Source organism: Mycteria americana, chromosome 2, assembly GCF_035582795.1.
Source record: "Mycteria americana isolate JAX WOST 10 ecotype Jacksonville Zoo and Gardens chromosome 2, USCA_MyAme_1.0, whole genome shotgun sequence".
NCBI lineage: Eukaryota > Metazoa > Chordata > Aves > Ciconiiformes > Ciconiidae > Mycteria > Mycteria americana.
Window position 1 is genome coordinate 26,660,993 of NC_134366.1, and position 15,521 is coordinate 26,676,513.

Consider the following 15,521-nt stretch of genomic DNA (forward strand, 5'->3'; position numbering starts at 1 on the left):
AATAATTTGTAACATTCAAATTCCTTTTAACAACAAGCTGGTGTTTCATGGTGGATCATTACTGAAGAGTAATGTTCATTAGACCCTATCATATTGCTTTTCCTTCCTTTTACCTACAGTAAATTGCATTTGCCTAGTGCAGTCAGCAAGTTTTGTGAAGGTCTTCTGTAGTGTTTTATTACCAACCTGTGGTAATTTATTACCTTTATTACCAACCATTTTTACAGGCCTGCAAAAATGAGTGTGTTAAACACCACAGGCTTCTGTACACAGTACTAGTGTGACACATCCGGAGTGCTGGGGCCCAGTGTTCTGGGCTCTCCAGTACGAGAAAGACATGGACGTAACTGGAACAAATCCAGTGAAGGGCCTCAACAATGATTAAGGGACTGAAGCATCTGAAATACAAGGAGGGGGTGAGAGTTGGGACTGTTCAGCCTGGAATAGAGAGGCTCAGGGGGAATCTTACCAGTGTGTATAAATACTGGACAAGAAAGTGTAAGGAAGATGGAGACAGGCTCTTCTGGGTATCCAGTGACAGGACAAGAAGCAATGGACACAAAATGAGAAAAGGAAATTCTGTTTAAACATAAGAAAAAACTTTTTAGTAAAAAAGAGTGATTGAACTCTGGAACAAGCTGCTGAGAGAGGCTGTGGAGCCTCCATCGCTGGAGATACTCAAATCCCAACCGGACCCAGTCGTGGTCAGCCTGCTCTGGCTGACCCTGCTCCACACAGGGGCATTGGACTGTATGATCTCCAGAGGTGCCTTCCAGCCTCAACTATTCCATGATTCTATGAGCTTTAAAAATTGCTGTACGACAGATCTTTGCGTTATCAGCCTGAACGACGTAAGGTTGCCAAGTTTAAATGCCACGAAAAACAGGTCAAAGGCCGTGTTACTATCAGGAGCACAAATACCAAGTTTATTAGGGATCCACAGTGAGACAGTCCTCCTACCGAGCCTCTACAGCAGCAGTCTGTTAATTTTGCAATTCTAGTTTTCTCTCAACAAACCTAAATAATGGAGAAAACGGTGAATTAAGTCTACAAATACTTTTTAAAAAAACCCCAACAAATAAAAAATAAAGCAAAAAAGTCCCTCTACAACCCTGTCAAATTAGTATACATTACAGACCTTCAAGGGTTTTTTTTATAGTTAATGTATGAAAGCACTATCCAATGAGTACAGGCACACAGAAATAATCTGAAAGGGAGCCCAGAAGCCCCAAATCTAAATGCTGTCTCAGAAAGTACTCACTTATCATGCATATACAGAAAGGTGTATAAAATGTTTGAGATGTATATGTTTAGAGAGATCTCATGAATATACAAAAACATTTTGCCAGCTACAAAAGGTTACCAAAATTTGAGTATCGCCTGATTCAGTACTTTCAGTATTAAAATATACAGTCCATAATATATAGTAATATGCACAACCATTTTACCAGTGTTTTCAAAATTTCATAATTCAACAACTGTGCAAGTATATATTAAGACTCACTGGTTTTACTGACACACAGCACACTTGAAATGGAGTAAAACCAAGTGCTGTGCTTAACAGGGGCTAATTTCACAATCTCCAGGAGGTCCATTTTCCTTAAAATTCGACTTTAGCAAGTCCACTTGCAAGATTATTAATGCCAGGTCACAGCGCAGTGAGAATGTTATGCAAGGTTACAGGCAAAAATACTGAAGTCATACGCACCTTTAGTAAACATAAGCATGCTAAATTATATCAAGTAATTAAGTGCATATATGATTTTAATAAACAAGTATATTTTTTAGCTGGGAGACATCTTCTCCTGGTGTGTTTGAAGGTTTGCCTGAAGAATCTCTTCTGGATTGCATAAAGCATCTGCAGTGGAAGGTGTGTTGTTTGTGACTGGTTCAGCAGCGTTAACTGTGCAACATTTGCTCAAGTCTCTGAATACCTGTAGAAAGGAAATACAGAGGGAAATACTGACTGGATGTATGGAAAAAAAACTGAAACCGGTTCCTCAGGGAGGTTGCGTAATCTCTGTCTTCAGACAGTCTCAAAACTTGACTGAACAAGGCCCTGAGCAACCTGCTCTCTGACTTAGAGACAGGCCTGCCTTGAGCAGGAAGTTCTACTAGATGACCCAAGGATTCCTTTTCAATCTACATTTTTCACTGACTCTATATGCTCCCATTACTTCACAAATGTCCCCTTTGCCAACGATATAAAGCATTCATTCAAGGTTAAGTATTTTACAGCATAAGAGATGGATACATTTTCATATCTAACATGAGCCACATAAAAATGAGGGATGGTGGGGAATTCCCACATGTTATAAAGCATAATTTGAAAGAGTAAAAATCTTTTCATATAAAATTTGGTTCCTTACTTCTGATAGAGTAAAAATAAATTTTAAAATTAAATTCTGAAAGCTTTAGAGGTTTAACATAATCCAACCTAAGTGCTTTGTAACCGATGCTCTGGGACAATCTAGTATTTCTCAGTTCATACAAACTCTAAAAATGCCCCTCACAAGCAGAGAGAGAATAATTAGGTTTGAACTCATTACAATGTTAATGTTTCTTAAAACTTGCATGCTACTACATGCCATATTAGAAGTAAAAACCACTTACACAAGTAAATTTTATCTACAGAATCAGAGAAAACCAGTCTAAACCATGCAGGTTCATAAGAATAAAAAGCTTTTCCAGGACTACTCAGGAGTTTTTTATCAAGGAGCTTCTGCCATAATTCAAGTTCAGCTTCAAATGTCTGTGACCTTAAGAACTAAAAGAAGAAAATAATTTTTTATTAAAGGTTGAACAAGTACATAAATCCATTGAAACGATTTTCCAGGACCTGATACTAAAGTGTGTAACAACACACACAAGTAATTTTTACATTTGCAACTTTTACATTCCCACCCCTTTTCAAGCTGCTTACATACTTTCCTGAAGTCTGCCCACACATAGAGTCCTCCTGAACTTTTGAACACGGGTATTCCAACATCTGCAAGCCCATCCACAAGAATATTCTGTGCTTCTTTAAGTCGCTTTTTGTTGATGGGAAAAAACACATTATCCAACCAATCTATCAAAGCAAGAAAAATATAACTTTGTTTTATTTCCACCTGCAATGGAAACATAAAACAGTTCAATGGAAACATTTCTAGTGTGGCTAACCTCTGTCCCTAAGGAACTGACTGAGAGCATGCTGAACAGGTCCAGGACAGCTATGAAAGACAGCCAGTTGATTCACAGCTTTCTGAATTTCATGATTTCTGGTGTACAATACCACAACTCTGATACCGCTCATACCAAAATGCTTGGAGGACAAAAAGAAGAGAGAGAGGCGCAGTTTTTACTTTATGTTTGTGCTTTGTCAAGCCACCAAGTCTAGAGTAATTTTGATGCATCGGAAAAAAAACCTTCTGGAGTAAATTCCAACATTGCCAAATGGAGTCCCAAGCATGATAAAAACCAGCCAGCGACTTCTAGACAACCCTGGGGCAGGGAGGTCAGTGGCTTTAACAGGGTTGCTTTACAGGCCAACAACTGAAAACATGCTTGGCTCCTACCCTTGGGCTGTTCCCATTATACCCCACCATTGCTTCCAAGCAGTCATCAGTTTACTGTTCCCTCCAAGAGAAGAAAAGGCAAAATGCTATAGATCTGAAATGTGCTTATACATTTCAATGCCTTTAATACACATGCCTTAGCTGTTGCTGTTAAGTAGATCCCAAATTAAACTCTGAACTTTAACAAATTTTACACTACTAAAGAAGAAAAAATAATAAACAAGGAGAAACTCATTATGTCAGAATAGCCCAACTAATTTTTGTGGAGAAATATCTTAAATTAAAACACAAACTTAGTATTTTGACCTACCTTGCTAAAACCCCACATAAAATGTGTCCATTCTGGATCTGGTAAACTGAATGAGAAAAGAGGAAGACAAGAACTATTGCTATAGAAGAACAAGTTATGCAGGTTACAAAAAAGTTTAAATTAGTAAAATTGTAGTAATTTTTTAGTAAAATTGGTATATAATCCTTTAAAGTGTCATGACATCTTCTCAGAGATCTTTTAACAAAACATTATGCTATGACATGATCTCCCAAGTGTGTGCTGAGGCACAGATTCACACAAAAATCCCCCAGAAAGGACCTGCACTAAGATGTAATCGTTCAGTTAAAATCCCAGATTCCCACTGCATAGTTAGTGATCACATCGGTATTAAAACAAAAGCAGTATTTCCATAAGTGATGCACAACTGCTCTTGTACTTGATGGAGAAGAATTGTTTGCTCAACTATGCTGCATTTCAGGCTAGGGAAGGGAGAAGTGAACATTTTAGAGCATCCATCTACACAGTGAGGTGCAAGTAAACAAAATACACCTCAGTGTACCACTGCAGATGATGTTTTTTTCTCCTTTGTGTAACTTTGTCTAAGTAGGGCCAAGGCTGGAAATTTTCTTCTTCAGCCTAATGGAGCTGGGTGAACTTTCACAGTAATGAAAGTATTTTTTTAGGCTTCATTTATGGTTCGTGATCTTGTACGGGTGAATCAATACCCAGTCACTCACTGAGCTTGGCTGTACTTGGATGGACTTGGAAATTTCCCATCAGTATGAAATTTGTGCAGTTATACAAAGACAATCACATACTTTTGGGGAAAGAAGTTTTGTTAGTCAGATAACAACAGGTTTAAATATTCTTGAAACATTTATTCTTTTCATCACCTGTTAGGAAACAAACAGAAAGAGCCCAACAGCATGCTAGTCAGGAAGGAGACTCATTGTAGCAGGTAACTTGCACAACCTTAGGCAACTTCATTACCATTACAGTGAGAACCTTACGCTCAGGCTGTGTAACAGGCAACAACCAAGAAAAGCAGCAGCAAAATGACTAAGGGCTCTGTCAATTTTTAGTGTTATTACTGTATCATACACATTAGCTGGAAGCAAGAGATCTGCCATTTAAAGCCATATGAAGCCATATTAACTAGTCTCATAGTTGCAAACACTTGGATGTGAGTTCATTCAAACTATACCAGTTACATTAGCTAACCAGAAGTTCGAAAAAAATGGCAGGGGTTTTATTTAGGATTAAGTATCTTCTAATCCCTGCTAAGAAATCACACTTACCAATCTAAGCTAAGAACACCGGTGAAGGTGGTATCATCATAAACAGACAGCATGTATATTTCATCCATTATTACATGCGATTCATGTCTACGTACAGAAAAATACAGGCATATTAACACATTTAAAAGAAATTTATTTGCGCATTTATATATGTATAATCTCAGCTACTGCCATAGCAACGTATCCATAAGCACACCTATTTGCTATTGTATTTCCCCTACAAATTTTACACAGAGGTCACAAGGCGTACTGTGAGCACTTGTGCATCACCAACTTCTATTTATACATATTATTTATTTCGCAGCAGCAATAACATTCCATATATCTGAAACAAAATCCAACTGCATGCTCAATCCAATGGTTCTCAATCCAACCGTTCCAATGTATGGTCCCACCCAACTCTTATTTAAAATGTAAAATGAACACAGCAATATATTATAAACTTCTTTACCCTGCGAGATTTCTCCAGTGAGACTTGAAGTCAAATCCAGATGTTAGATTTTAAAAAAGACTTGTCATGCACTTAAGATAACTCTCTAATACACTCTTGCTGTGAACGCCATGGAAAACAGTAAATCATGCTATCATACTTGATACCAACAAGCCATGCACATACTTATAAATACTGAAAAAATTGCAGAATGGTTTTAAACACCCAAGTAGTGCAGGTATCCTCTTCTAAGTAAGCCTCATTTCATTTGACCATTGAGTTCTATAATTTTTTTTAAAAGGAAGTTTGGTTTCAGAACAGTTTTTACATTAAAAATAAAATTATTGTTTCTAATCCTTATCCTCTAACATTATTTTAGTACCAGCTTAGGTTGGTTGCATCCTGAAATCCATGGGGCGTGCTGAGAAAAAGATACATTTGCCTTTTTAAAAACTGGGTAACTGGAAGTAGCGCACTGAATTCTACCAACCTCCACTGCTGTTTCCATGAAAAGAAAATCATGTCAAAAATGCAGGAATGTTGTGTTATCCCCAGTAATCTTTGGTAATTAATGAACAATCAATACCAACCTACTCTATTTAAGATTGTCAGAAGTATTGTTAGCTTTAGTATTAAGTATTGTTAGCTTTCAAAGTATGTACAGGATTTTGCGGTCATTCCTTGGCAGAAGCTCACTGAAATAATAAAGGAATATATCTTTTCCTAAAAAAACATAGATGCTTTTCAAAAGGAAGTGTTTTTTCTCCATCAGTACCCAAGGGATTCAGGAGACTGTTAGAGCTTAGAACATGAACTCTGAGCTGGTTAAGGATAAAAGAAGTGGAATGGGGATGAGATATTTCAGAAGTATCTTCCTTTGATGGAAAGTGAGTTGCTTGTACATCTCGAGCTAAGTAGCTATAAAAGATGCTACAAAACTTCAGACCATTGACTTACTCCTTGCCAATCCAATTACTTTCCCCCAATATTAAATGTTAAGATTTTCATATTTTGATAACGTTTCAAGTGACGGTCCTGGCGATGCTTACTACTGCTGCTAAAGACTGATAATCACCTGCTGTCATTTTTCTGAGCCACGCATCAAAGCAGTTTAATAAAGAAATATTTTAGGCAAATAAAAAGCTTTATAAGTTTAAAGCACATATAAAAGAAAAAAATCCCAACAGTATTTAATTCAGAAAGACATTGTTGGATCCCAGTTTAAGCAATTTATTCTAGTGTTCCCAGAAAGGCCAAGTAAATAGGTTAGTTACACAAGAAACATGATCAGGACCCTGCCCACCACCTCCTCTGAACATGGACAAGCAAAGAACTTGCATTAACAGACAATGAAATACCACACAAATAGCATTAGGGCTCAAACCTGTGCGCAAACTCTAGACATTCTTTCAGTAACTGTGCTGGGTAAATGTCCCCTAATGGATTGGGGGGGTTGATCAGGATTAAATTACCTGAAGGAATTACTTCTTACAGGAAGAAATTACCTGAAAACAAGATGAGATGCAAATACTAAGCACAAACAGCTGTTCCAGAAGTACTCCTTGCACAATAGCATATTCAGTGTATTTGACAACTGACGTGTGTTAAGCAGAAGATGCTGAGTGAGGCATTTCGGTTCATAGGAACAGCTGCTGTGGGACGGCAGTTTCTCAACTGCTGTTCTAGTCTAGCTCCTCCAGCTATTTATGACATTACATGTATCCAAAGCAGATGTTTATAATATTATTCGTAGGAACAGTTGCAGCTCTAGAAGGATGACAAAGACAATCTCTAAAGAGTTAAGCTGGTCTGTGATTCAGCACCTCGGCCAGCCAGTTCATGTCCTGACAGCCACAGTAACACAGCAGGGATACTAGCTACCTCCCTCTGCTAGGATCAAGTGATAAACGTCTGAATGCTCGGGCTCACAAAGGCTGGCAAAGGCACAGACAGATGACGCAGACATACAGATGGTGTCTAAACATAGGCACCATGCTGATCAAGCACTTAGCTAACTAGGATAGATTCAACATATCTATAAAAAAAAAAGTATGCACAGATTTGCATGTATCCAAAATACCCATTTTTTATATGTGACCTTACCTATAACTGACCTTTATAAGTGACCTTCCTTGTAACTATATGCTTTATCCATTGTTAAACCTCATTTTCTATCCTGGAAGAGGACACAAGAAGTCTATCTCACTGTTTTGAAACATCACTACCATCACCACCGCATCTTTGGTAAAATGTTTTACTATTCAGCCTGTGCTTCCTCCGCTGGATCTTTTCAAGGATGAGCACAAACAGTTAAGGTTAAGTGCATTTATAATTTTCCATGAAGTGAGTAGATTATGAATATCAAGACAATAAGAATAGGAAACACTTTATCCTGAAATACCAGTGAGCACTATTTTGTGGATACTCACAAAACCAAACATTTATTTCCACAGGGAAGACAAGCAGTTCCAAAGACAGAGAGGAATGTGAAAAAAAGAAAATGTATGTGACAAGAAAAAATGTCCTCATTTATGCAATCCTGATGAGAATAAAATCACTGAACATGCTAAGTATTTTGAACTAATGAAGCTTCCTAAACTCTGGAAAAATTACATTTGTAATTTTTTGTTTGCTAGCAATTCCTTGTTAGCTGGAACTCAGAAGAACACTCTTCAAAATCACATTAGACATGTTTCTTTAATTAACTGAGCGGGTCATTACAGTAGCATATTCTCTCTTCTGAGGGTCAGAACAATAGCTTGTTTACAACACTTCAAATTCCATTAAAATCTACAAAGAAAGAAACTTGGTCTTGAAACACAAGTTAAGATCTGTTCTTCATAAAATAGAGTCAGGGAGTTTCTCTGCATTTTGTTACAGTGCCCAGATTATAACATCAATTCGACTCCTGTTGCTGGAGTTGGACCCACCTCAGTCACAAGACTGAAAATCTGCACAGATGAAACTGTACAAATGCTTCAATGCTGAGAAAATATGCTGCTTACAAAATAACTAGGAAAACATGAAAATCAGAAATCAATGTTATTGATACCTGCTTTTTAGCTCTCTGTAATGCATCTTCTAATTTTTCAACTGTTAACTGGAAAGGGTGACTTTCTTCATCAGTCACCTACAGAACAAGAAAAATCAACAAGAATAAAAAAATATTAAAACCATAAAAAAATTAAAAAGAAGATAGTGAAGAAACACTCCCACCTAGTGAAAATACAATTGCTACTGGGTTTTAGAAAATAAAAGAATCTGAAACTAAGATCAGTCTTTTCTATAGAACTCAATTATTTTGTTTTTAAATGTTGCCCTTATCCACGACTACACTATCAATGACTTAGAGAAGAACTTGTGTACTTGAAAGATCACTTTTTTCTTTCCCTCTGACTGTATCCTTTGGTCTTATAAAAGATGCTACCACCCTTTGACTTGCCTCACAGATTACTGAGCTTTCAAAGGGGGAACCAATGTTACAAAACTTACGTGGTAGATACACCTTTCAGTGCTTAAGGGGAAAATGTGCAAACTGAATTTACTCGTAGTAGGAGTGACAGACTTAGAGCCGACAAATTATAATTCAGCATGTCAGTGCAGAACAGCGTCTGCACAGAACGAACGCAATCCTGCACATGTGATGACCCCAGCCTCCTATCATGCTGCAGTCTGAGAAAAAGACAGGAGGTCTCTAAAAGTGCTAGACTGGTCCCGTCTCTTCACTTGGACTCGGTTTGCATTTTCATGTTTTTTTGATTGTTCCCTGTGACATGTCTGTTAATGTATGTGAATAGCTAAAGCTTTACCTCACTGAACAAGGGCACATGAACAGGCTGTATTCTGCCATATAGCCACGTTTTCGAATTTATACCACCATAGTATGGAGCTGGAATAAGATAGCCATCTAAAAACATTAAAAAATGAAATGAACATTTCTCATGAGCAATTATTTCATTATACTCTAATCGACTAAACTGACAATCTAAGAATTTGACATCTGATTTAACTTCAAGGCCTTCACTGTAGCCTAAGCCAATATTTAAAAAAACTGAAAATTTAGTAGACATCAATCAACCCAAATTCTTTCCCAATATTCTTTCTTAGCATTTGCAATAGCAGATTCGACAGTCGTATATATTTTCAGTAAAAGGGAATGGACCTGATCAGCTATGTATTTTATTTATTTGTTTTATTTTATTTATTTAAATAATAATGACAAATGGTGATCTTGCTCTCAATATTTTGCTAATGCTCTGTTACTATCAATTTTTCATCAGGAATTGCTGCACACCTCAACTACTTCTTTCTGGTTGCCAAGGTGCTATCTTGCAGCCAGGGAGCCTACAGCACTGTGGGACTTGTTTCCCTCCTCATTTTTTTGCTGTGGAGTAGCCCCAGGTTGGTGTTCTCCTGGAGATACTGCAAAAGCCCTGCGTGACAGGGTTTCAGAGGGGACGGAGTGGGCTTCCTACGTTAACGAAGGGGTAAAAAGGAGCCTGTCAGCATTCAAGGAGAAGAATTCCCGTTAAAACTGTGCAAATACAATGAAATCTGAACATATTGAAATAGACACGGATACAAGTAGCCTGCAGTAAACATTATCATTTAAAGCTAAACAAAACTAATTGGTTTCACAGCGCTTTTGCCACCAATATGCTGAGTCATTGCACCACGTTACCCTATATCACTCCACCCTCCTCCCAAGGGCTTTTGGTGCCAGTAACGGGGTGTAATGGGGGAGGCACAGCCTCCTGCGCTGGAGGCTATGTAAGTCCTCCTGCTCACCTTCCTTCCCCAGCAGGTCTTCGTGGATTTCCCCATTCTCTGCTGTACTGCACGCCTACACTGCTTTCCTCATTCCAAACTAGAGAGGAAACCATTTTCCCTTCCTGAGCTCTCTTTTTCCTCCTACTGCCTACTTCTGCTGTGAGCAGATTGTTTCTGGGGACTCCACTCCTTCTGCTTGGCATTCCCACCTCTGCTTCCTCCTCACCACCACCCTTATTTGACCAGGAATCCCTCTTCTGCTGCCGCTCCTTTCCCCTGTCCCGAATTCCCCCTACGTATTTTCCTTACCCAGTTACCCAAATTTTCTCTGGGTCCCAGATTTCAACCCAGTATACCTCCCTCCCTGTGTGCCTACTCCCTCCAGCTTCCACCATGGTTCCCACCTCTTTTTCTCATAACTTTTCAAAATATGCTGCCTTCTCTTGATACCCTTCTCCTCTTCCTATAATGCTCTTAAAAAACTACAAACTGCATTCCAGAAAGCGACTGGGCCTGCTGATACCTCAAACATTTTCCACCATTCTAGAAATAGAAGCATTATTTCAAAGACACTCTGCCCAGTGACAAAGAAATACCATTCCTTGCTTCATTCGGCAATTAGAGTAACAGCAGGCTGTCAGAAGTCACAATACGATTATATTCACTGTTAACAAATGTTTTTAAGTAAAATAATCAAGTTTTTACTCACCACCAGGGTCACATAATACAGTTGACAGAGTAGCAAAAACAGCACAACAGCCATTCATAACAGTTATCTGAAAGTAGTAGTACAAACTTTCATTTAGCAATGAAATATTTAGCAGAAATATCAGCACTAGTTTAAATTCCAAAAAACAGAGTGAAAAAGCCACACTATCACACCTGTAACACTAGTCCTTGAGTGTTACACCTTGCCTGCTTTTTCAAATGGAAAATTAACACCACTAAGACTTCTGCAAATCTTGCATATATCCCTCCTGTAGTATCTCACTGACATTTGTGTTCAGATTTATTCATCTTTATCAGTTTAAGAAAAATAAGATGCAAAGATAAAGCACTTGTCTTACATGCTGCAGATTCAGTACTTTTGCAGCTCTGGCATAGTCAGTTAGAAATTTGGCAATTTCTTCTCTGAAACTAAAATACAGAATTAAAGTCAAATATGCAATCACGTATTTCTCAGGAAAAAAAAAAAGCACAAAATACACACAGAGGAATGAAGCTTACCAAAACCAGAACAAATGCATAATTAATTCTGTTATGAAAGCCTTGAGGATTTTGATTAAATAATATAATTTCCTCAGATATCCAGTGTGCTACATTTTGTGAGACAGAAGCACACAGAAGCCATCTGTTACCTTGAGTAACAGTGACTGTGACTCAACTATTATTGCTGTACACTGGAAAAATGAGAAAATAAAGCATCTTTGAGCCCGAGTGGGATCTGTTTTTGGAGAAAGGACAAGAATTTGGGTACCAGAAACAGTGAAATCTGAGTCATTGACAATTCTTTAGATCGAGACAGGCTTTCAGCGTGAGTGAAGGCAATGGTGAAGTTCCTATCGATCTCCAGCGAGCCAATATTTCACCTCTACTCTTCACAGCCCTCAGAGTATCAGTTTATCCCTCACCGAGAGGAGAATGAATCATTCCAGGAGTGATTCACCACGTCAGCACATGTGCTCTTGCTTGCCAAGAAGACCCTGGATCTTTGACCTTTGGCATTCCAGGTCTTTGTGGCACATTGAGGGTGGGGAGAAAACCAGAACAGAAGTCCCGGAAAAGTAACTCCTGCAGAGGAACCCAAAAGCCTGCCAGCGTGCAGTAACACACCTACCCTTTGGGCTTACCAGAGGAATGAAACCGCACCCAGCTTCACATGAGCCATGACTAGTACTGACAACAAGAAATGTGGTAAACACGAAAATAAACTTCTTACCTTCTAGTACCTTGTGTATCAGAATACTGGAAAAGATCAGGCTCCAGGTAATTCATGTCAGGTCTTGTGAGCTAGTGACATGAAAGAGAGATACTGTAGAACACAGCGTTCTTGGGAGTTTCTGTTCTGCTGTAGCAGAACTTGACTGTTTTTTTAAAAAAAACATTATTCAGTAACATTAAGGAAATGGAGAATATAAAAATTCATGAGTTACAATTAAGTTTATACTTCACACTTTTCTTTTTTAGTTTTAAGATATCAGAAAACAACATTAAAACATCATCAAAAGGAAGGAAGAAAATAATGAAAGAATTATTTATAGGATTATTCTGTCATATATTAAAACAAATCCTGAGTAACATATTGAGGAAAAGCATCCTGGCTGTACCTAAGAGATTATGCAGCTACTTCTGAGATATATCAAAGCTCAAACAACACTCGCAATATTTATGATATCAGCTTTTAATTCACATGGCAACTTTGATTAGCTTCTCAACCAACAGAAGAAAAGTGACAGCAACCCTGCCTGTTACAGAAGAAAACCAGCTGTATTATCAGCAGTGGTTTTCTTGCGCTCAAAGCAGGTGCCGCCCCTGAAAACTGGCTCAGTCCTATATTCATTGTGGCATCAATTTTGGTTTATTCCTAAGGAAAAGAATTCTCTCCAACTGCCAGCACTGCCAACTCATCAGCTAACCACTCTGTACATTGAGTTTATGCCCGACCCTCCATCACAAGCATTGCAAATGCACAAGCAGTTGCACTAGTGCAAATTCATTACCTCATGGACGTAGCAAGGAGAAGCGAGAGGTAATTGGCAAGCTGCAGAAGCTGGTCTAGCAACTAGATCTTTGTTTTGCTAACACATAAGGCAGAACACCATGCTTTCCAGCAGGTGAACTACAATTAACAACTCGGGGGAAAATATTGCCTTTAAAGAATGTGCAGTTTCCCCATAGCTGCGTTTCAGGGACTGGCTCTTACCGCTGTGCACAGCAGCATAATGGTTAGGTTGTAGCTTTAATTTTGCTCAAAGTCTGAATTTCATGTATGGAGCATTTTCAGTCAAAGTTTTGGCTTTGCCATCAGACAAGTGAGCATCTTATCAGGCCATGATTTTCCCCTCTGAAAATACACTTCTTCCTGAAAGCTAGCATGCCAAAGCAATATTTTCTGCTGAAAGAGCAACAGACTCTTGTATCAGTTCTGTTTGGAGTACATGCTCAATCAAATGTGAATGAAGTTCAAGCAAAACCAAAACTATTCTGGTTTTCAACCCGAGGCAAGTTTGCAGTGTAAATATTACTTGGCAAATTATTTCCGAGTGTGCAATTGGAGCAGTACATATAAAGATACAGAGTATGCTTCCTCGTGAATGCTGTTGGTCACAACACCATCAGTATCCCACCCTAGACATTACTTTCCCTGCGCTAAATTGTTAACCGGATGCTTCAAAATTGTCAAAGACGAGCTGGCGGTTAAATCCCAATCAGTCAGAAGACAGCAACACTTACTCTCTCCTCTATTAAGTCAAAGCAAAGCTTGTTCTCACTTGTGCCCAAATTCAGGATGCCCTGGAAGAGACGGCAGTTGTTAAATACACCGCTGCAGGTGGAGGGAAGAGCCTGCTGGCTTCTCATTCTGCCTTCGCTACTCTTGCAGTATCTAGTGGGGCTTTGCGGGCCCAGCGGAGCAAACCTGCCGCCCGGAGGGTTTAAAAAAAAAAACTAGTGCCAGTGTCCACTTATCCACTGGGTCTCCGCAAGATACGTACTGTGTTATAGCTGTGCCTAAATGGGGCAATAATCATTACTGCAGAATCTTAAGAGCTGTTTTCGTGTACACAATGAAGAAAGAGGTCATCTTTTTGCACCTAGGAGTCCCAGACTGACTTTTTCCCTGAGATGCCATTCTTCACTAAATCATTTCAACTAATTCAAGCTATTAAAGACTTTTGGAGACTAGCATGTGACAGCACTGCTAAGAGATGCAAAATCTACCCTGGTTATCTAATAGCAGCTGATACGACACTGCTGCTGTACAACGTTACAGGAAGGCCACACACGTGGGAGTCTTACAGAAGCTCCACCAGCTGCTAGAGGATACGGAGAAAGACTTTTTCACACTTCATTTCTATTAATCTGACTTACACTTGTGACCTGAATACCAGTAAACTGATGTAGTATTTCTTTACCAACCACTATCTGAGCATCTGAAAGTATTTATCCTAGATCTCTCTGCTGCACCACTGGAACAGCACGCTAAACCTTAGTCAACAGATTTTCATTCCAGTGTACCTATGACAGATTGTTACCGTTTGGCCCATTTTAGAAATGGGAAAACTAAAGCAATTAAGCCTTAAAGCAAGATTTGTACCATTCCCATCCTATTGTGCACATACTAATCAAAGAGAGAAATAATCTGGTATATGACTTGCTAAAAAACTAAAACAGATTGTAGAACTAATGTCTCAAAATTTGTACCTGAGGCAAAACTGGGTATTGCTTAATAAATGCTAAACTTTTCGCATATTACAACAGCTTGCACTGAGGTCAAACACATTATCTTTGTGACCAAGTTGCCATCTCCCTTGTGCTTCCGATGCAAAATACTTCATTTAACCCATACTTACATCTGATGCCAAGGTCATGCTAACAGATGGCCGGCTTTTAAGAGAGGGCATATTAAGTGCAACGGAGACTCTACAAATGCCTGTAATGAAATGTATTGAAGGAGTGCCGATTTGAAAGACCTCTGCCAAACCACCTTAGCTCCCCTGGCCGAGGTTCTCACATGGCAGCTGTAAATGGGTTATTCTCGAATGATGCCTGTGAGAGAGTGAAGTGAATTCCTACCTGTCAATTGACATTGACAAATTGTAGTCCGGTCTCCCAACTTCATTCCATAGCGTTAACGCTGAAAATATCAGCCTGACTCATGCAAGAAATTCCATTCTGCTTCTGGTCTCTTCCAAGTTCCTGCATTGCTTATGGTTTTATGATTGCTATCTTAACTCTCTGGAAAGTAGGCTTCACTCCCACCCTTTTATACGAGCTTAGGAGGTATTAAATAATAAACTGTCAGATCCTCATGCACTAATACAGCATGTCTGTATATTACAATTTTCATAGTAACTAGGAGTTATGAAATAAATTAGGCAACAAGTAAAATGATAAATTAGATTCATAATATTAAAAAAGCCAACTATATATTTTTTCATATTTTTTATATCTATATATATACACACACATACAAA

The 15,521-nt window shown here is 38.6% G+C and overlaps 1 protein-coding gene across 1 annotated transcript; it reads right to left on the minus strand.

The window, feature by feature from the left end:
* Positions 1-1,764: 1,764 nt before the first annotated feature.
* Positions 1,765-13,905, minus strand: LOC142406475 (1-aminocyclopropane-1-carboxylate synthase-like protein 1). Its single transcript, XM_075495423.1, is given in 16 exon segments — positions 1,765-1,838; positions 1,841-1,901; positions 1,903-1,934; positions 2,614-2,767; positions 2,928-3,070; positions 3,163-3,304; positions 3,868-3,913; positions 5,127-5,213; positions 6,941-7,028; positions 7,782-7,842; positions 8,609-8,686; positions 9,366-9,463; positions 11,036-11,102; positions 11,394-11,463; positions 12,266-12,336; positions 13,780-13,905. Coding segments are annotated over 16 exon segments (1,398 nt in total).
* Positions 13,906-15,521: the final 1,616 nt, after the last annotated feature.